Here is a 23,342-nt window from a genome sequence, read left to right as displayed (position 1 = left end):
ATATCTGCGCATCGATAGATTTGCTCTTCAGTGTTTGGACTTTCAGCAGTGAAAATTAAACAATTAATTTCAGTGAACTAAAATGAACTTCAACTCTGAAAACTTGACTGAAACTGTTTCAATTTAGTAGAACTTCCATGTGAAGCTGCTTTGACACGATCTACATTGTAAACGCACTATAGAAATAAAGATAAATTGAATTGATATGAATATAGACCTTTTTTCTTGGAATGCAAAATTACCCATTATGCTTTGCGTGTATGCGCAAGGAGAATGCGAAGAACTTCCAGTCGGCAGCTGATGCGTGTAAACAGTCACATTTGGACAGCTTTGAAACGATACCTGCTTTTATCCTCTTTGAACTAATACTGTTGTCCATCAGCACCATCTCCTGGACTGATCATTTAAAGAAATGCGATCTAATAGGATGGAAAACAGCTGCTGTGAGGCGTTTTCCCCTCGTTGTCAGACGACATCTTCTGCAGTTTAAATGAAGCCTCGTCATCGCTAAAGTCAACATTTTCTCTTTATTTCAAATATATAACCAGCCCAAACAAATGTAATTCACCAAAATGTTTGACACACACACGTAGCCTATACTGTGCCACTGACACACTGATTTAATAACTGTGACAAAGTGAAAATATAGGATAGTGTCATTTCGAAATGACAGAAAAACATAAACCCTGGTGAATACAACACACCAAATAAAACACCAACGGCTCACGATTAGAATGAACAGCAAATCAGCCAGCAGAGGATCAATAACAAACTTTTATTGGTCATTTTTGTAAATTGCACGACTTTCATACCTGTTAAGTTTCATGCCAGTACTCTGGTTTGCTCTCTCTCTCTCTCTCTCTCTCTCTCTCTCTCTCTCTCTCTCTCTCTCTCTCTCTCTCTCTCTCTGTGTGTGTGTGTGTGTGTGTGTGTGTGTGTGTGTGTGTGCTGTCACACAGTATTTTTGACGGCAGACACGTGAACTAGGAGAATGTTTTTTTCATATTTCTGACGCGCTTGAATCACATGTGACAGATTATAACGGCTTTAACAGACACATTTCTAAGTTGTGTGTCACAAAATACTCTTGTTATCCATTAAAAACGTTATTGAAACCCATTTTCGGAGCGAAAATTACCAGTTGTACACGCTGTAAGCGGAAGTTTTTAGCATTCTACCGGAAGATGCTGGTCGCTATGGCGCACTCCATGCAGCAGCCATGAAAAAGGTCTATAGGCTTTAACCTATCTTTAAAAAAGTAACAAACAAGCAACGTAAGTTCATTTGAATGCGAACTGATGCAAATGGTTTAGAAGCAGCTGGCCAGTTTCCCATAGGAATCTTTAGCTTCTCAAATAGTCTTCTTCATCCGCCTCTCTAGATGTGCGTCTCTAAACATCCTCTCCTTGTCTCGATCCAGAGCTGATCCAGACAGAGATGCATCACCTGCGGACGTTACGGATCATGTGTGATGTGTACAGCAAGGGTCTGTTGATGGATCTGCAGCTGGAGCCCCAGGCGGTGGAGAAGATGTTCCCCATGCTGGATGATCTGCTGGAGCTGCACTCCTTTTTTTTCAGCGCTCTGCTGGAGAGAAAAAAAGAGGCCCGGCTGGACGGGACAGACGGATTCTTGATCCACAGGATAGGAGATTTGCTGGTCAGCCAGGTGAGGACATTTTATACGGTTGAAGTCAAAATGATTAGCCCTCCTGAGACATTTCTATTCTTGTAAAACTATTTTACAAGTGCTTTTTTACACTCAATAGTTTGAATAACAAATTTATGATAACTGATTTACTTTGTCTTTGCCATAGTTACATTTTAATGAATTTAAATTTACTCATTAAGTTTAATTATATTAAATTACCAATTTAACTAGTTAACTATTTTGTAAAACACTTGTATTCAGAATAATGTGCAGTTGAATTACATTAGGGCAACGTGGCTCAGTGGTTAGCACTGTGGTCTCACAGCAAAAAGGTCGCTGGTTCAAGTCCCAGCTGGGCCAGTTGGTGTTTCTGTGTGGAGTTTGCATGTTCTACCCGTGTTGCCGTGGGTTTTCTTTGGGTGCTCCGGTTTTTCCCACAGTCCAAAGACATGGGCTTTAGGTTGTTTTCACATGACTTGGATGGAGAGCAGGAAGTGATTCTTCTACATAGGAATAGCTGGCAGAAGATACATTTTTTTTTTCTGTTTTATGTTGTTTATAATTGTTTAAATCAGCCGAAATGATAAATGCCAAACAGCTTTTATAGGCCTTCAAAAGTTTTTGCTCATAAAGGGGGAAAAGTTTAAGAAATTCACTTAAAAATAGAAGAAAATGTGGCATTTACTAAGCATTCATTCAATATATCCATGTGCACAAACTTTTGAACGCGATAATTCTTTTAACAGCACCAATAAAGATCATATACAGGCCTAGCTATGTGTATTATATGTTAATGTGTTAAATAAAAAACAGATACAAACACCACCACACACATATACAAAGTCCAAAAGAACATAAATAACTGCACTTAATTGCATTTCGGCAGAATAACAACCGTTACATTAACATCGAGATGTGCAGCAGCGTTGAATGTTTGATGGTAAATTCACCGACCGAACAAAAAAGAAATGCAACGCTTGTGAGCAAAACCAGATGGGTATTATTGTGGAGCACCGTTTATCATCCACTAAAAAAAATACAATAATAAAAATAATAATATAATAATAATGTAGACTATGCATTCATTTTTTGTGTGTTTTTTTTTTTGTGTACATGTCTGGAAAATATAATGGAAAAAACTAATAATAGATTGTAATATGTTTTTGAATTGCACTTTAGTAAAGTGTACAGTACATCTCTTCCTTAATGAATGATACAGAATACTGTTAAACTGATTAACTGTAATGAATAATGTAATGTCAGTGTAAACTGTGGTGCATTGTGATGGTGTATACATTATAAAAATGTAGCCTATTGGATAAATTGTTCAATCCAGTTGAAAACTCGGTCCTCTTCATAATATAAGGATCATGCCCAACATATGTGGTTATTTTCTAATTATATCTCCTTTGAAATATGGTATAAAACAAAATACAGACTTTCCCCTATGTTTCCCACTCAGTTATTTACTTTCTCCCCTCTAAATTTTGTGCCTCACCAGAACCACTAGATTGTAAACAACCTAATGGTGAATTGGATGAACTAAACGGGCTGTAGTGTACAGTACAGTATGAGTGTGTGTGTGTGTTTGTAAATGCAAGAGTGTATGGTTGTTTCCTAGCAATGGGTTGCACTGAAAGGGCATCCACTGCGTAGAACCTATGTCGAAATAGTTGGCGGTTCATTCCGCTGTGGCGACCCCTGACAAATAAGTCAAAGGAAAATTAATGAAGGAGTAATTAAGTTAAATAGGTAAGTTATATCCTGTGGTGAGTTATAAATAGTTGTCAAGTGGACAATTGAAAAAAAAAAGTCTTAATGGCTAATAATATTTTCCTTAAAATTGTTTTTTAAATATAGAAGTGTGTTAATTCCAGCCTACCTAAAATAAATAAGATTTTCTCCAGATAACAATATATATAATAGGAAAAACTATGAAAATGCCGTTATGTGTTAAATAATATTAATATTAGTATAATATTAATATTAGTATAATAATATTTCATAGGTCTAAAGAAGTTTTTTGTCTCATATGACACAAACACACATCAACTTGCAAGCAGTTTAATTGTTGACATCCAGGCTCCTGTAATGATTTCTCACATGATGGCCTTCAGTTTTCAGATTCCAACGCAGAAAGCATGAAGAGAATCTATGGCAAATTCTGCAGCCGACACAACGAAGCAGTCAACTTCTACAAGGATCTGCATGCCAGAGACAAACGCTTCCAGGCCTTCATCAGGGTAAATGCTTCTCTTCTTTGTTTTGGCCATTCCTTCCATAAGGAATACCTAACAGTCCTTCAATGCCTCTTTATCTCCAGAAAAAAATGAGCAGCAGTGTTGTCCGGCGCCTGAGCATCCCAGAGTGCATATTACTGGTCACTCAGCGGATAACAAAGTACCCGGTGCTTTTACAAAGGATCCTGCAGCACACCAAAGGTGAGATTCAGTCGGACAGCTGGGATTTAAAGTCGTAGCTCATGCAAAAAATGAAAATCTATTCATTTACTCACTCTCTTGCGCTTCCAAACTTATATGGGTTTCTTTATTCTGTTGAACAGAAATGAACATATTTTAGCTGCAAACTAGTCGCCATTAACATCCATAGTAGGAATCCAGCAAAATATCTTCTTTTTGTGTCCGACAGAAAAAAATAAAGGTTTGGAGGGTGAGTAAATGATGACAAACTCATTTTTGGGTGAACCAAAATGCTATTTTTGAGCCACAGCTGTGGAGTAAAGTCTCCGTACTTCATCAGTGCTTAAGAAGTGCACCAATATTTCACTCTCAGTAAACACGGCTGTCTTACAGCTAAACCAAATACACGAGAAGCAACCTGTAAACACTCCACGCTCACCGCAAACCACTTCCAACTGCTGCACAGCGAGTCTGAGAGGCTTTTTGGTCACGTTCCCAACAAAGAGATTTTAAAGTGAGTGTAAAAGTTTAACAAATATCATTTCAGGGGCAATTTAAGAGGCAGCTTATAGCTCTCAAGAGGACTTTAAATTGCCAGTCTAATAGTCTAATATTACAGTAAAACAAAATGGACTGGTCTGTTGTTTATAGGAATTTGTTGCAATTCAGTTTCAAAATACAGTTGTAGCCACACTGCAAGATGGTCGCTAGTTCAAGTCCCGGCTGGGCCAGTTGTCATTTCTGTGTGGAGTTTGCATGTTCTCACCATGTTGGCTTGGCTTTCCTCAGGGTGCTTCGGTTTCCCCAACAGTCCAAAGACATGCACTATAAGTGAATTGGATGAACTAAATTGGCCGTAGTGTATGAGTGTGAATGTGAGAGTTTATGGGTGTTTCCCAGTACTGGGTTGCAGCTGAAAGAGTCCGCTGCATAAAACATAAGCTGAATAGTTGGCGGTTCATTCCGCTGATAAACAGGGGAATAAGGGTGCTTTCACATCTGTGGTTCAGATCGTTTGGTCTGGACCAAGGGCAACAAATGATACATTGTAGCATTTTTCTGCCGTCTTTGGGTCTTTTTCACAGTACACTGAATGCTTTGGTCCGAACCAGTTGAAAAGAACCAAAATGCAGTCATGTGACAAAATCCACATCACTCACTGGCCAGATGTTATTGAACGTATTTCCTAGACTGGTTTTCGATTGGTCAGAATTCACGTGCAGGTAAATGCCAATGGAACTCCCGTAAGTAAACAAACCTGCAGACACAAAATGTGTCTTTTTAATATAGATGGACGACTCTGCTGGTTGATTGTATCCCTGCTCATAGTATACTATATAGTTTTTATACATTCAATTCAATTCAATTCAGCTTTATTTGTATAGCGCTTTTACAATGTAGATTGTGTCAAAGCAGCTTCACATAAATGGTCATAGTAACTGAAACAGTGTGGTTCAGGTTTTAGTGTTTAAGTTCAGTTCAGTTCAGTTTAGCTTAGTTCAGTGTGATTTAATCATTACTGAGAGTTCAAACACTGAAGAGCCAATTCATCGATGCTTAGCTCAACCAATCCTGAACCATGTGAGGCAGTGGCGACAGCGGAGAGGGAAAAAAAAACTTCACCTGATGGGAATGAAGAAAAAAAAACGTTGAGGGAACCAGACTCAGTTGGGCACGACCATTTTAATTTCTCCGCTGGCCAAAAGTCTTGTGCAGAGCTTCATTCGCTGTGGTTTAGGCAGGAAGATGGCCTCAGCGAAGACTCGTCTGTCCCTGGAACGTCGCTGGAATCAGACTCATGTTCTCCACTCCCCACGACCATCAGCGCAGCAGCAGCTCAGGATATGGCCTGGTCCCGGATATGGAATCCTTGGGATCATCACGTCGCTGGTCTTGCATCCAATCAGTGACTCCGCATAATCTGAGGACCTCGGGATGAGTATCCCCAGGTGAAAATAGAGAATAAAGAAAATAATTAGCGTAGCTGCTGTTCATCGTGTATATAAGCAAGATGCAGAAGCCTGTGTGGAACCCGCTAGGTGATGCATTGAGTGTATGCTTTACTAAACAGAAAGGTCTTTAATCTAGTTTTGAACTGGGAGAGTGTGTCTGAGCCTCGGACGTTATCAGGAAGGCTATTCCAGAGTGTAGGAGCCATGAAAGAGAAGGCTCGACCTCCTTGACTTGATTTTGCTATTCTAGGTACTACCAGAAGCCCTGAATTTTGAGATCTTAAAGAGCGAGTTGGTTTGTAGCGAGACAGAAGGTTGGTTAGATAAACAGGAGCTAGATTTAGAGCTTTATAGGTGAGAAGTAATATTTTAAATTCAATACGAAACTTAACAGGCAGCCAGTGTAAGGAGGATAAAATTGGGGTTATATGATCGTATTTTCTAGACCTGGTCAGAACTCTGGCAGCTGCATTTTGTACTAATTGAAGTTTGTTAATAGAGGATGCTGGGCAGCCAGCAAATAGAGCATTACAGTAATCCAGCCTCGAAGTCATAAAAGCATGGACTAGCTTTTCTGCATCTGAGATGGATAGCATATTTCGTAATTTAGCGATATTTCTCAGATGAAAGAAGGCAGTTTTTGTGACATGGGATATATGATTTTCAAAAGTTAGATTGCTGTCTAATATGACACCCAGATCTTTTATAGTAAAGCTAAAACTAACTTTGTATCCCTCTAATTGTAAATTGAGTTGCGAGATCTGCTGTGTGCAAGATTTAGGCCCAATAAGTAATAATTGGTAATAAAAAGTAATAATAATCACTTTAGTCAAACTATACATTTCGAGAATGAAGCGCGGCTGCGGCTGAAAAACAATATTTTAATGCATTGCAAACGGCGAAGGCGCATCGCAAGTCACTTCTGGAGGAGGCGTGAATTCATTTAGCTGAACTGCGACATGCTCATCTTCGGGAAATATTACCAACGATCCATCAGATAAGGTGTTTCCCTCTCTATTTAAATTTGTTGTTAAAGCGCTGTCAACAAATATTTTTCCTTCACATCTCATAAGATGGGACAGCGCATCGAACTACGGCAGCTGGATTAGTCCAAAATGGCGCTGTAATTTTTGTGGTTGGGTCTGTTTTAGTCACCACAAATGAACCACTTCAGGGTTCGTTTGAAATCATACCAGGACCACCTCTTCAAGCAGGTTTCGGTACGCTTTTTTGGTCCGCTTTTGGTGCGCACTCGAGTATGATTGCTGCATTTACACCTGCCCCAAAGAACCGCACCAAGAGTGAAAATTAACTCCAGTCTGATTAAACCGAACTAAATAAGGCAGGTGTGAAAACACCCTAATACAAAGGAAAATGATTGGATGAATGAATAAATAGATGAATGAATACAGATGAAAGCAGCAGTAATCCGGGACCAAGCACAACATTGGGCAGTTAATGATAAAAAGAAATTCAAATTGATAAAAAAAAGGCAGATATGGAGATCAAACTAAAATCTCCACATGGTATTGATCAACCTTGAAAAAAAATTGACATGTTTAAACATTAAGCTGATTTCAGTGTGAAATTAACTTCCTATTTTCACCCAGTTAACAGTGAAATTGCCGTCCTGACTATGTCTGGACTAATATTTGATGTCAAACTGATATCAAGAGACCTTCTGGGAAGCATTATGTGTAGTTGTGTGTGTGTGTGTGTGTGTGTGTGTGTGCGTGCGTGCGTGCGTGCGTGCGTGCGTGCGTGCGTGCGTGCGTGCGTGCGTGTGTGTGTGTGCGTGTGTGTGTGTGCGTGTGTGTGTGTGTGTGTGTGTGTGTGTTGGAAAGAGTACTGAAAAATCATACTTAACTTAAAGTACCATTACTTGCCCAAAAATGTAGTGCAAGTAGATTAAGTTGTTCAAACTACTCTAATATCTGTTGTAAATACTACTCAAAGTATGAATAAAAAAATAGCTCTTTTAAAAGTACTCAAGAGTAGTGAGCATTACGCTGTAAAATACTGATGTGTTTACATGTAATTTGTGGTTGTGTGTAATTGTAACATTCTGTAGTGCATTTAGTTATTGCCTACCGGACACACAATGTTATAAGATGTTAATATTAGGTTAGATTTAGTTCCATGTCAGGTGACCAGAATTCAATGTCTAGCCAATGTCCAAGGACAACGTTATTTTAATGTGCAATAATGACATCAAATTACATTGATATTTGGTTGATTTTAGGTTGTGTTGGAAAGTGACCAAAATCCAACATCAAGCCAACATCTTAAATCATTGTCATATTAATGTCAAATACTGACATTAACTCGTCACATTTGGCAACCAAAATCCAACATCAAATAGACGTCATAGTGGTAACGTCTACACAGTGTGAAGGTGTAACATCATTAGACGTTGATATTTGGTTACGTCCCCACGAAGTTTGGGTACAACTTCAATCTAACGTCTTGTGCCTGCTGTGTGTCTAAGGCCTTTTTCGGTATTCATACAGTAAACATCCGTTATCTTCTCATCAGTGACATGCATCTAAACAGTCTCTGGGTCAATGCGTGTAAAGATTTTGGACATCTTCTTGGACACTTTTAATGCTTCCAAGCAGTTTGCTGCAGTTATGAATCGCCCATGTCTTGAGGTGGTTCATTATGATGCGATTTACCTTCTATGTGCGATTTGATTGGAGAGGAATCACAGGACTGAATTATTTATTCCCCACAGACAAGAAAAAATAGTGACTCCAGGTTAAAGGAAACTAGTGGAGTAAAAGTACTGCACTAAAATGTACTCAACGGAAAGAAAAATAACACAATTTTAAACTACCTTATAAATGACAATTCCTGAGGAAAAAACTACTCAGTTACAGTAATTTGAGTATTTGTAATTTGTTATTTACAGCACTGTATATATGTAACCCAGTCACTCTCTGCGTGCTCGCTGGCCTCTCTGCATTGTGTTGTATGTGTGTGTAAGGTGGGAAACAAAGCAAAGAGAGGTTTGTGATCGTGACTCGACCATTAATTTGACAGCAGGGCATCTATCAGGGTTGACACAAACTGATAGATGAAAATATGGCTCACTACGCATTTATCAGCACTAAAGTACATCAAGAGGCTCAAACATCGCTAGAATCCTCAGAATATTTTAATTCAACAGTGTCATGGTGACACCTTGTGGACAAAGCCATACACTGCCCTACATATATATAAACTATTTTACAATATGTTGCCAAAATGTGTGATAAATTGCACAAATGACCTAGGAGGAGTTTGAAAAATAAAGATTAAATTAAAAAGGCTCTAACTGGTGTAATAATTTTATGCATGGCAACAAAATCTTGGATGTTTTGTTCAGCTTAAGTCAGAAAATCATTGGGAAATAGTATTTTGATTTTCAAGAAAGTGAAATAATGTGCTATTATATTACCATTTATGGTCCAACCTTTCTCTATGTGTGTGTGTGTGTGTGTATACACCTGGGTATTGGAGTAGATTTAGGACCATCCTTCCAAATGCGGTTGTTTTAGGTTTTATGGTTTTGGTTGGCCTGACACTTTTAGGGCAAAAAATAAATAAGAAGAAGAAAATAAGAACGAACCTCTGATGTTTGTACCCTAAACAAACCTGCATGTATATGTGTGTGTGCAGAGAACGAGAAGGATTTTGAGGACTTGACGCAGGCTCTTCAGTTGTTGAAGGATATAATTGCGTCGGTGGACAGTAAAGTAAATGAACATGAAAAGAAGAAGAAGTTGAAGGAGATCTACGGCCGAACGGACAGCAAGTCCATCACGCGGATGAAGAGCGGACAGATGTTTGCTCGAGAGGATCTTGTGCGCGGACGCAGGCTTCTTCATGATGGGCCTCTGCAGCTGAAGAACACAGCCGGACGACTCAAAGGTATAGCTCTTATGTTTTATTTTATTTTATTAAAAATTTTATTTACAATTTTATTTAAAATTTCTATTTAATTTGATTTTATTTTCATTTAACATTTGAAGTTTATTTAAATTTTTACAAATTTGTATTTAGTCTTTGTATTTATATCACTTATTTTTATTGATTTATTTATTTTATTATTATATTATTTTATATGAGATGAGCTACTTCAAGTTGCTTATTACTTCATTGCTAATAAAAAAAAACATAAACAAATAAATAAATATATTTGTTGTAATTATTTGTTGTAACCTTTTAATTACTACCGAGTATTTGTAGCAGTTTAATGTAATCCATAAATCAGTCAATTTATAATTAACTGAACATTTTATGTGAAGCTGCTTTGACACAATCTACATTGTAAAAGCGCTATACAAATAAAAAGCTGAATAATTTGTTTATGCATTATATAAAATATTAAAGGGCACCTACGATGAAAATCATCTCTTGTAAGATGTTTGGACAGAACTGTGTGTAGGTAAAGTGTGTCCAAAGTCTTATTGGAGTGACATAAACACAATTAGTCTCTCTCCGTTTTTGAAGCCGACCTCAATGTGATGTAAGAGTGCGGTTTCCCTGCCCCGGTTTGTGGACTTTAAATCAGGTTTATTTTGTACATTACAGATATCCACACAGCAGTTGATATTAACGGGTAACTCTTTACAATAAGGTTCATTAGTTAATGCATTTACTAATATGAACTAATCATGAACAACACTTGTTTAGCATTTATTAATCATAATTGAACATTTACTAATGCATTAATTACATTCAAGTCCATGCTTGTTAACATTAGTTAATACACCATGAGTTAACGAACTAACAATGAACAAATGTATTTTCATTAACTAACGTTTATTAACATGAATAAATACTGTAGTAAATGTATTGTTCATTGTTTGTTCATGTTAGTAAATGCATTACTTAACATTAACTAATGAACTTTATTGTAAAGTGTGATCTATTAACGTGTATCCTGACACATTTGCTTGCAAAGTTAAATTCCTCTGCTGTGTCTGTGCCTGTGTGTGTGCGTGAACTTTGTAACGACATTGTATGTAACTCATCATTGCAGAAAGGCTTGAATTAACTCCTCTACAAATACATCAAATAATCATTGGGAAAGTTCTTACTGTAGTATTTCTCACAAATGTCGCATGAGACCTGCTTCCTTTATGTCTGTCACATTGCTGTTTACCTGACGCAGCCGGAGATTGAGGCACACTCTGACAGGCACATGGGAACAGTGGGCAGGGAGAACTAGCATTAAAGGCACAGGCAACAAAAACTACATAGTGTTTAGAGCAGAAAGTTCAAATATTCTAAAAGGTATAAAAAATAATCCGATTTTGAGCTGAAACTTTACAGACATGTTTTGAAGACACAAAAGACTTATCGGAAACACTTTACAATAAGGTTCATTAGTTAATGCATTTACTAACATGAACTAATTATGAACAACACTTGTACAGCATTTATTAATCATAATTGAACATTTACTAATGCATTATTAACATCCAAGTCCATGCTTGTTAACATTAGTTAATGCACCATGAGTTAACATGAACTAACAATGAACTACTGTATTTTCATTAACTAACATGAACAATTACAGTAGCAAATGTATTGTTTATTGTTTGTTCATGTTAGTAAATGCATTAATTAACATTACCTAATAAACCTTATTGTAAAGTGTGACCGACTTATCTTAAATCTTAAAAAAGGGGTAAAATAGGTGCCCTTTAAAATAAATTATATGAATATTATATTGTGTTTCAGTAAACATTGTATTTCAGTAAACATTCATAATAATCAACTTTAGATGTAATGGATTTTAAATGATAACTTTATTACATTTTTTATTTAGTTTTTACTACAATCATTCAAATACAAATGTCCAAAATTTGGCACATCTACATTAATATTGCATGATTTTTGTGGTTCCACAATATTTTGGAAGTGAATGTAAACTAACATCAGTATCATGTTTTTGTTGTTGTTGTTTGTTTGCTTGGTTTTTGTCGTAGATGTCCATGCTCTTCTTCTTTCTGATGTCTTGGTGTTCCTTCAAGAAAAAGACCAGAAATATGTTTTCGCATCTCTGGTGAGTGGTTGGATTTTTTTATACCAAAATCAGCATGAAATCTGAATTTACTCCTATATTACGCCATCAATACATATTGCTCAAAACTAAAAACTTTCGTTCACAGGTGGACTACAATGTTAAATAATGTAAATAATAATAAATATTTAGTGTGTTTAATCATCTAACATTACAGTCTTTGTGAAATTAAAATTTACAATGTTTATTTAGCTAGCGCACGTTGTTACACGTAATTTACAGAATTCACTGAAAAAAGAGTTTGTTTTGGTAATCTTTAATCAAATTCTAACCATTTGCTTCTGTGTTTGGAGCGGCGCTCCATCTCTGATGACTACAGTTTGATGCTTCAGCCGAAATATTTTGTCACACTTTATTTTGATGGTGCGTTTGTTGAATTTAAGTACGGTATATAAGTTGTTGTTTTTTATGTTTTATTTACATTTAGTCGTTTAGCAGATGCTTTTATCCAAAGCGACTTACAAATGAGGACATGGAAGCAATTTACACAACTATAAGAGCAACAATGAATAAGTGCTGTAGGCAAGTTTCAGGTGTGTAAAGTGTAAGAAGCAAAATGTATTTATTTTTTCTTTCTGTAATACAGTTAGCGGTGGAGCCAGAGAGGCAATTGCAGATTAGGAAAGAAAGTGGAGACTAAATAGTTGAGTTTTTAGTCGTTTCTTGAAGACAGCGAGTGACTCTGCTGTTCTGATTCAGTTAGGGAGTTCATTCCACCAACTGGGCAGATTGAATGCAAGAGTTGGGGAAAGTGATTTCTTCTCTCTTTGGGATGGAACCACGAGGCGACGTTCATTCACAGAACACAAGTTTCTGGAGGGCACATAGATCTGCAGAAGTGACAGCAGATAAGAAGGAGCAAGGCCAGAAGTCGCTTTGTAAGCAAACATCAGAGCTTTGAATTTGATGCGAGCAGCAACTGGCAGCCAGTGCAAACGGATGAGTAGCGTGGGTGACATGTCAACTTACACTAACTCCAACCCCAACCTAACAGTCTACGTACTGAAAAATCTAATGAGAATTAGTTGGCATGTAGATGCAATGTAACTTAAATTCAACAAACGGAACATCAAAATAAAGTGTTTTTAAGGACAACTTTTGTGTTTATTGTATCCATCAATTAAAACAAGAACGTCTTCATGACTGAGTTTTTCTTCATGCTCTTTAAAAAAATTAAAATAAAAAGTAAAAATAAAAATAAGTCACACTTTATTTTGATGGTCCGTTTGTTGAATTTAAGTTACATTGCATCTACATGCCAACTAATTCTCACTAGATTATTCAGTAAGTAGACTGTTAGGTTGGGGTTGGGGTTAGGGTTAGTGTAAGTTGACATGTGTTTGCAAAATTTCTTATAGTCAGTTAAATGTCTGTTGAAGGAGCAGACATTAAGCAGACAGTCTACTAATAGTCAAATGGACCATTAAAATAAAGTGTTACCCAATACTCTTAACCAAACCCCTCTTACTGTTAGTTTGCTATGAGGGAATGATGCGCAAAAATAACAGCCCCTTACTTAATATTCACTCTCAGTTGGAAGCACATCAACATACTGACATAAAAGCACAGCAACTTTTAGTTCACATAGACTTTAATAAATGCTATATGAGTATTGTTCACTCATTGTTCATCATGTTCTTGCTAATGAACTAGTGGACACAATGTTGTTCATACCCAGTGTGAAGTGTGTCTGTGGTCATTCATTTGATTATTGAATATTATTGTCCTCTCTCTTCCTCCGCCCTCCTCATTCTGTGTGTGTGTGTGTTTCTTGTCCACGGCAGGACCAGCGCGCCACCGTCATTTCCCTTCAGAAGCTGATTGTGCGCGAGGTGGCACATGAGGAGCGCGGCCTCTTCCTCATCACCGCCGGCATCGCAAACCCAGAGATGGTGGAGGTTCACGCCAGCTCGCGAGAAGAGCGCAACACCTGGATGCAGATCATTCAGGATGCCATGCACTCCATGTGAGTAAGACACTTTCACATCCACTGCTGGTCAATGGAGAAGCCAAAAGCTTTTTCTTTTTTGAGAAGCTAAATAATTTGGAAAGATGAAGAATTCATTTTGTTCTATCATTTTATGTTATGTTAACGTGCTATTTTAATAGCTAATTTCTAATAACTGATTTCTTTTATCTTTGCCATGATGACAGTAAATAATATTTGACTAGATATTTTTCAAGACACTTCTTTACAGCTTAAAGTGATATTTAAAGGCTTAATTAGGTAATTAGGTTAACTAGGCATGTTAGGGTAATTAGGCAAGTTATTGTATAATGATGGTTTGTTCTGTAGACTATCGAAAAATATAGCCGAAGGGGGTTAGACTCGGAACCCCATAAAACACTATATATCAATTCTATATTTTTCTTGATTGTACTTGTAGATTATTACGCATGAAAATACTCAGAATACATGCAAATACGGAAATGTACTGCAAGTAGCATAGACAGCAACGAAAATGTGTTGGGGGACCCCAAAAAGTTTATAGATTGTTTATTAGATTTTATGGAGATGCACTACCACTCGGCGGCGTGGTGGCACAGTGGGTAGCGCTGTCACCTCACAGCAAGAAGGTCGCTGGTTTGAGTCTTGGCTGGGTCAGGTGACATTTCTGTGTGGAGTTTGCATACAATCCACAATCCCACAATCCAGAGATATGCGCTATAGGTGAATTGGGTAAGCTAAATTGTCCGTAGTGTATGTGTGAATGAGAGTGTATGGGTGTTTCCCTGTGATGGGTTGCAGCTGGTAGGGCTTCCGCTGCGTAAAACATATGCTGGATAAGTTGGTGGTTCATTCCACTGTGGCGACCCCTGATTAATAAAGGGACTAAGCCGAAAAGAAAGTGTATGAATAAATGCACTCCCACTGCAGAATCATCTTAATCGATCTAACAATATCCAAATAATATATTAAGTCTTCTGGTGAAATTCATATCACAATATATATCACAAAATAAAAAACTGCACAATGATAGATTTTTACAATATTATGCAGCCCTAGTTTTAAGGTATATTCAGATATTATATAGGTAGTTGGAGGCAGAATTATTAGCCCCCCTGTGATTATTTTGTTTTCTTTTTTAAATATTTCCCAAATGTTGTTTGACAGAGCAAGGAAATTTGTCTGATAATGTCTTTTCATCTGGATAAAGTCTTATTTGTTTTATTTTAGCTAGAATAAAAGCAGTTTTTAATTTTTAAAAAAACATTTTAAGGTCAAAATTATACAGCATATTTAAGATATATATTTTTTCGGTAGTCTACAGAACAAACCATCATTATACAATAACTTGGCTAATTACCCTAACCTGCCTAGTTAACCTAATTACCCAAGTTAATATCACTTTAAGCTGTCTAGAAGTGTCTTGAAAAATAATTTGCATAGTATTATTTACCGTCATCATGGCAATGATAAAATAAATCAGTTATTAGAAATTAGTTATTAAAACTAATATGTTTAGAAATGTGTTTAAAAAAATCTCTCCTTTAAACAGAAATTGGGGAAAAAACAAACAGGTGGGCTTATAATACTGACTTCAACTGTATATATTTGTATGAATATATATATATATATATATATATATATATATATATATATATATAATTGACTAAATGACTAAATAATTTTGTAATTAATTACTTAATTTAATAAGACAAAAATTCAGGGGCTGAAAAGGGGATGTTTTTTTTAAGACTTACCAAAAGTGTTTAGTTTTTATTTTTCATTGGTTTACAGAGAAAAAGATGACGATGAGGGCATCCCGAGTGAAACAGAAGAAGACAGGAAGCTGCTTGAAACCAAGACTAGAGAAATGAGAGGTGAGAAACATGATTTCTGTTAATTTAGCTTTTTTTTAGTTTTCGAAAGTTTCAAATAAATTTTTAAAATAAATTTACATTTATTATTAATTATTAATAACATATTTTCTTATCATAATTGATGCATATGTGTGTGCTTGTGTAAAAATAAGGCTCTTAAAAATAATTTTCTATTTGCTTATGAATGAGTTTCTACAATATGTTTGTTGTCAGCAATTATTTTATTCATTTATCATCATCATCATCATCATCATCTTATTTTCTCTTTTCTTCGACCTTCTGTTTTATCCACTAAACCTTAACTGTGTTTCTGCTGTGATGTGCTAGAAATGCTCCAGAGGAAGGATGAGCAGATCGTGTCGCTCCTGCTGGAAAAGATGAAGATCTTTCGAGAGATGTGCGGTTCGTCTGAAGACCCACAGGTCAAGATGCTTTTCAGGGCCAACAACGAGGAGGTGGCGAAGGGGGAGCCCATCATGACAGACGCTCTGAGAGAGGGTAAGAGTCTCTTCAGCTGGACTCAACCTGTCCTCCCCAAACCCATCTCTTATTTATGACTGATTAGTGTTCAGGGGCAGCTGCGGCAACAGCTCATTTCCAGCTCTAATCCTCTTTCAGCAGTACTAACTCACTTAATGTAATGCAGTTAGTGATGTGTGTGTGTGTGTCTTTATGAGTGTTTACAATATGTGTCTACAGTATGTGTCTATTTTAAGTCAACAGCACCTTTAGAAATATGTTTTCTGAGAAAAATGACTTGCTCAATACTTATTTTCCTCCACTGTATGGAGAGTCCTCAGACAGATCATAAACCAGATGTGTGTTTGTGTATCAGTGGAAATGCTGCAGGCGCTGGTGAACAGCAGTCTGGGCGGAGCGGTTGGGCAGCAGGTGGCCTGTGCGCAGGGTATCATGGGACCCGTGTGTCTCCCACGCAGAGCCGAGACCTTCGGAGGCTTTGACTGCCACCAGATGAACACCTGCAAACGTGAGCTATTTAATATGGCCAGAAGGAAACGTTGATGCTAAAATAAAACAATGGCTTTTTATAATCATGATTTTGACTTGCTTTAATTAATATTTTACTAGTTATTTTGCCAAAACCAAGTATTCAGAGTAAAGTGCATTTTAAAGGCTTAACTAGGTTCATTAAGAAGTTAGTTTAGCAATCAAAAAAAAAAGAATTAATAAATTTGAATTGTATTTAATTTTATTGTATATTTATTTTTTATTTTATTATATATACTTTTTATTTTCATTCTATATTTTTATTTCTATTATATTATATTATATTTTTATTTTATTTTATTTTATTTAAAAAGGAATTAATTTTATTCGTATTTAAATTTATTCTATTTTTATTTTTTATTTTATTTTATTTTTTTTTATTTTCGTTCTATATTTTATGTTTTATTTTATTTTACTTAAAAAATAATGAATTAATTTGAATTGTATTTAATTTTATTGTAAATATTTTTTTATTTTTATTTTATGTATTTTTTATTCTATATTTTATGTATTTTATGTTATATTTTATTTTATTTTATTTAAAAATAATGAATTAATTTTAATTGTATTTAATTTTTTGGTATTTTTATTTTGAATTTTATTTTATTTGTTTTGTATTTTATTTATTTATATTTTTGTCATGGAATTTTTATTCTCTCAAATAGAATTTTACATTATACAACAATCCGCAATACAATGCCCAAATAAAACGATCAACATTTAAAAGAAAAAAAAAATGAAAGAAAATAAAACTATAAATAATAATAATAATAATAATAATAATAATAATAATAAATCTGAAAAATACAAATACAGAAAAAAATAATAAAAATATTAACAAACCCTATTCATAAATACACATACTGTATACTTTCTCTCAATCTATATTTAAGGTTTTAAGAGATTAAAGAATGCAATAAATTGTTCTCCTCTACCTCTGACATTGTACTTAATTTTCTCAAGTTTTAAAAAGAAGACCAAATGTTTGAGCCACAATGAAATAGAGGGGGTTGTGGGAAGCCCAAGACAACAGCATTCTGCTCCTAGCGAGAACAGATGAAAAATCCACAATGTCAGCGTGTCTCCGGTTTAATGGTTGACACTGAGAGGGAACACCAAAGATAGCAATTAAAGAGCAAACCGGAAACTTGACCCCCAGAATATCAGAAACAATTTTAAAGAAAGTAATCCAATAGTTTTGCAACTTGGGACATAATACAAACATATAACTACGATCACATGGTGAGTTTACATTTATCACACATTTCTGAAATATATATATTTTTTTCATTCTATATTTTTATTCATTTTTATAAAAAATATTTAATTTTAATTAAAAAAAATTATTTTAAAAGTTTTTATTCTTTTAATTTTATTTTATAAATATATTTTTTCATTTTTTATTTTGTTTAGTTTTTATTTTATTTAAAAATGAACTTTTTTTAATTGTTATTTTATTTTATGTATTTTAAATAAATGAATTCATTTTACCATATTTTTATTTTATTTAATTTAATTTAATTTTATTTTATTTTATTTTATTTTATTTTATTTTATTTTATTTTATTTTATTTTATTTTATTTTATTTTATTTTATTTTATTTTATTTTATTTTATTTTATTTATTTTATTTTATTTTATTTTATTTTATTTAGAGCTGAAAGAAACAAGGCTTTCTCCAGAAGAAAAATATAATAGGTTACACTGGAATAATTTCACAGGAGGGCTTATAATTATGTTTTCAGCTGTTTATAATGTAATGTAACCAATTATGTTTCTAATATAAAACTACATTTTTATAATGCAATTTGTACTGAGTAATGGACTTCAGCTACAAAAACACTGTCACACACAGTCAGAGTAAACAAAATAAAAACACAGATAAGTCACATTTTATAATAATATTTAGAGGTGATGTAAAACATACTACTACTCTAAATAAAATGAAATTGGAAAAAAACACACCTACCAAATAAAAAGAGCAAAAATCTTATATTCCAGGAAAAAAAACAAATAAAGAGGCAGTTGTTCATACATTGTTTATATTTTCTGTAGATGGTGAGAAAGAGGAGGCTGAAGATCTGCGGAGGACAGAGTCTGACAGTGTGCTGAAGAAGGTAAGGAAGCCAAGATTACATCATTCTATTCAGTCAGAGACTGAGTTGGTTTTAAAATCTAAGTGTGCTGTTTCAGTATACTGTAGTAAACATTTAAAGTGAATCATCAATTTTCATCAAAGTAGTCTTAAAACTATTGAACAACTTCCATTTTAGTCCTAGGACAGTACAACACTGTACAATAGATAGATACTGTAGATAAATGGATGGATGGATGGATGGATGGATAAAACATTTATAAAATGTAATTGCATATCTACCCATATATGGAGAAATAGTTTTTAAGATGGATGGATGGATGAATAGATATATAGATAGGTAGAAGGATAGATGGATAAAACGATAGGTGGATGGATTGATTGATTGATTGATTGATTGATTGATTGATTGATTGATTGATTGATTGATTGATTGATTGATTGATTGATTGATTGATTGATTGATTGATTGATTGATTGATTGATTGATTGATCGATCGATCAAATGAACGATTGAACTTTGTTGTCATTACACATGTACAAGTACAAGGCAACGAAATGCAGTTTAGGTCTGACCAGGAGAGCAATAGCAGCAAGTCCAGGATATAGCTATAAGTTATAAAGTGCAGTTACTGTATAGAAAAATGATGGTGATGTTTATAGATATGAACATTATGTACAGGTTGTATTAACTATGAACATAATGAGATTTACAATATATGAATATATGTAGAGGTTGCTATCAGTAATCAGAGGTATGCAGATTGATATGATCATTATATGCATTTGTAGTGGGTATGTACAATTCAAGATGATTTAGTGCAATGTAGTGCGATTAATTGTGCAAATGTTAAATATTGTGTAATGGCGTGTTTATGGGGAGTGTAAGTTATGAGGAGAGTGTGGGGGTGTATGAGGGGGCAAAAGGGTCAGTGGGGGTCAGAGTTCAAAAGGGAGACAGCTCTGAGGAAAAAGCTGTTTCTCAGTCGTCTGGTTTTTGTCCAGGTGACCTGAAGCACCTGTCGGAAAGAAGGATAGAATGTCAATTAAACCTATAAAACATCTGGAAGGAAAATTCAGTTTGAAGATAAATATCTTATTATACAAATAATAATTTATAATCTGCATAATTTATTTTTTTCTATGCTTTATTTCATGTTCAAAGTTACATTGTTAACACAGAGTTCACACAGACATGGAAAACAGGGAAAAGTCATGAAATTTTGATATGAAATTTTCCATGACTGGAAAAGATTTGGAAATATACAGAAAGACCCACAATTGTATTGGAATAGTCATTGAAATTAGTGTAACAAATATCTGTATACATAAATATGGGAAAGTTGACTTTATTTCTTTCCTGTCCTTGGCCAAAAACATGCTCTCGCATTATTAGTGCTGTGTAAGCATTATCTAAATAATTTTTACATAGATATAAATTTAAACTAAGTAGATTGTTGCGTGTCTTATTTTATGCTGTAATCAATTTGAACGTGCGTTGTTTTTCTTATTATTTACCATATACAGTGCACTCACCGGCCACTTTAATAGGTACACCTGTCCAACTGCTCGTTAACTCAAATTTCTAATCAGCCAATCACAATGTCAGCAACTCAATGCATTTAGGCATGAAGACATGATCAAGACGATCTGTTGCAGTTCAAACTGAGTCCTCCACAGTCACCATAACTCAATCCGATAGAGCACCTTTGGGATGTGGTAGAACGGGAGATTCACATCATGAATGTGCAGCCAGATGATCTGCTGCCACTGTGTGACGCTATCAAGTCAATATGGACCAAAATCTCTGACGAATATTTCTAGTATCTTGTTGAATCTATACCATGAAGGATTAAGGCAGTTCTGAAGGCAAAAGGGGGTCAAACCCGGTAAAGTAAGGTGTACCTAATAAAGTGGCCGCTGAGTGTACAGTATGCAGTCATTACATGAAACTATAGGTTATTTCATGGGATTTTAGTTGTAAAAATGTGTCTAAACCCCGTTAACAGTTTTGACATCAATAAAAAAATCCTGCAACCCCAATAAACAGAACCAGATTTTGCACACTGCCCTCTGGTGTCAGTCAGTTCTTCCTACACACACATGTGCTGTCAGGTTTTTGTAGATAATGGAAGTCATTAGTGCAGCAGAGGCTTGGTGGAGGGTGGAAAATGAATAAACCTCCATTAGGACTCCAGCATGGCCTGAGTCTGTAATGTGTGTAATGAGCGCCGCTGTTCTGTGTTGTGCTGGGCTGTTCTGGGATCAGGACTGCTGGGCTGATTAAACACTCTCAGCTGGGCTGAGTAACGCCGCAGTCTCTGCTTGTCTGCTCCACAGGGAGGAAACGCCAACCTGCTGCTGCTGCTCAAGAAAAACAGTGAGGTAAGACATGAGCGCATCATTTCCTCACACTGCAGCCTGCTATAGCGATGGGAAGTTCAGATCATTTCCTGGAACTGGACAATTCGTTTTGCCAGTTCAAAAAAACAAATCACTGGTTCTTTTACGCCACTTAATTACGTCATCATCCACAATGATGTAATGACAATCCTCCCATGTTAGGACTCAAAATCAAATAGGAATTAAAAATATAAAGTCAATGATCATAATTTAAGTCCCTTAAAACATCACAATGAACTCCAAAGTTTCATACAATTAAGTTTTGCATCCCAAATGATTTCCATTGAGGTGATCACAACTGTTTTGTTTTATGTGGATGTTTGTCCTGTCTAGAGTTGGTCTAAGATTTGGGTGTGCCATATTTAATGTCTACGGTGATGTTGTAATTGTTGTTTTAAAGATGCGTGAAGTAACGTTATTGAGTGTTTTTGCTCTCTTAAAATTAAGAAATAAAGCATTCATTGCAAGAGGATAGGAAATATTTTTTACAATATATATAAATATATTAAAATATTTTTACAAAATTAAACAGGACATGGTAATATATCGCAATAGCTAGCATCAGCATGTGAGCACATTTTAAATGTCACTTTTTTCAGTGTTTAAATGTTAAATGTTGATTTTTAATTGAAGTTATCTGACTGCTCTTGTTAAATGATATGTTAAGTGAGTTACATTGCTGTCAGTTGTTTAAGATTGGAATGTCATAATTTTTATAAAAAATGTATGAGTATGACAAATTAAGAATTAGTTGCATAAAAAGTTCAACAAAGGAAGTTAATAGTGAGAGACACTCAGCAAAGTGTTGTTTGAGTGTTGTGATAAAAAAATAAATCAATAAATAAATATATACACGGTGGTTCATTCCGCTGTGGCGACCCCTGATTAATTAATGGATTAAGCGAAGGAAAATTAATGAATGAATAAATACACCCAGCAATTTAGAAATAATGTTTTGTCAATATCACAACCATCTTATTTAATTACTTGTATATATTAAAATTGTATATGTAAGTACTCTGTATGTATATATTTGTGATGAGTACATTTTAGTTTGCTGTTGTTGATACTTTATAATTAAATCATTGTTTTTTGCCTTGTGTTTTCTGACAGCAGGTTCTAACTAGCGTCACTCACCTTCATGACCTCCTGAGCTCTCTTCAGGTGTGTATTTCATAAAGTAAAATAGAATTTTATATATGTATGTAGTTGAAGTCAAAATTATTTGATTTTCACAGTATTTCCTAAAATATTTATTTCTTCGAGAGAGAAAGTCTTGTTTATTTTAGTTAGAATAAAAGCTTTTTTTAAACATTTTAAACCATATTCAATATTATTAGTGCCCTTTAGCAATATTGTCTACAGAACAAACAATCTTTATACAATGACTTGCCTGATTACCCTAACTTGTCTGATTAACCTAATTAATCTAGTTAAGCCTTTAAATGTCACTTTAAGCTGAATACTAGTGTCTTGAAAAATATCTAGTAAAATATACTGTAAACTATTCTGTCATCCTGGCAAAAATAAAATAAATCAGTTATTAGAAATCAGGTATTAAAACTATTATATCTATAAATGTGTTGAAAAAATCTTATCTTGGGAAAAAATATACAGGGGGAATAATAATTCAGGGGGGCTAATAATTCTAACTTCAACTGTATGTATGTATGTATGTATGTGTATATATATATATATATATATATATATATATATATATATATATATATATATATATATATATATAGCCCCCTTTATTTTTTATTTTTTTAAATATTTCCCCAATGATGTTTAGTGGAGCAAAGAATTATTATTTATTTATTTATTTATTTTTAATTTCAAGTTTTTACTTTTAAAAAACATTTTAAGGACAATATTATTAGCCCCTTTAAGCTATATGTTTTTTCGATAGTGTA

General features: G+C 34.7%; 1 protein-coding gene across 10 annotated transcripts in view; it reads left to right on the top strand.

Moving 5' to 3' along the window:
- The window catches only part of akap13a (A-kinase anchoring protein 13a), a 96,076-nt gene that overhangs the window by 63,905 nt on the left and 8,829 nt on the right, over window positions 1-23,342 (top strand). For all 10 annotated transcript variants that reach the window (XM_087260648.1, XM_087260646.1, XM_087260643.1 and 7 more), the window contains 12 exons: window positions 1,421-1,668; window positions 3,768-3,893; window positions 3,974-4,091; window positions 9,683-9,934; window positions 12,001-12,077; window positions 13,880-14,061; window positions 15,838-15,920; window positions 16,248-16,418; window positions 16,756-16,908; window positions 18,984-19,045; window positions 21,364-21,408; window positions 22,540-22,590. In XM_087260648.1, coding sequence (XP_087116774.1) covers window positions 1,421-1,668; window positions 3,768-3,893; window positions 3,974-4,091; window positions 9,683-9,934; window positions 12,001-12,077; window positions 13,880-14,061; window positions 15,838-15,920; window positions 16,248-16,418; window positions 16,756-16,908; window positions 18,984-19,045; window positions 21,364-21,408; window positions 22,540-22,590 — 1,568 coding nt within the window. The remainder of the gene's footprint in view (window positions 1-1,420; window positions 1,669-3,767; window positions 3,894-3,973; window positions 4,092-9,682; window positions 9,935-12,000; window positions 12,078-13,879; window positions 14,062-15,837; window positions 15,921-16,247; window positions 16,419-16,755; window positions 16,909-18,983; window positions 19,046-21,363; window positions 21,409-22,539; window positions 22,591-23,342) is intronic.

Source organism: Danio rerio, chromosome 7 (genome assembly GCF_052040795.2).
Source record: "Danio rerio strain M-AB ecotype USA chromosome 7, GRCz13ab, whole genome shotgun sequence".
NCBI classification, from domain to species: domain Eukaryota; kingdom Metazoa; phylum Chordata; class Actinopteri; order Cypriniformes; family Danionidae; genus Danio; species Danio rerio.
Note: the sequence above shows the minus strand (reverse complement) of the source record. Positions and strands in the feature narration are given on the sequence as shown.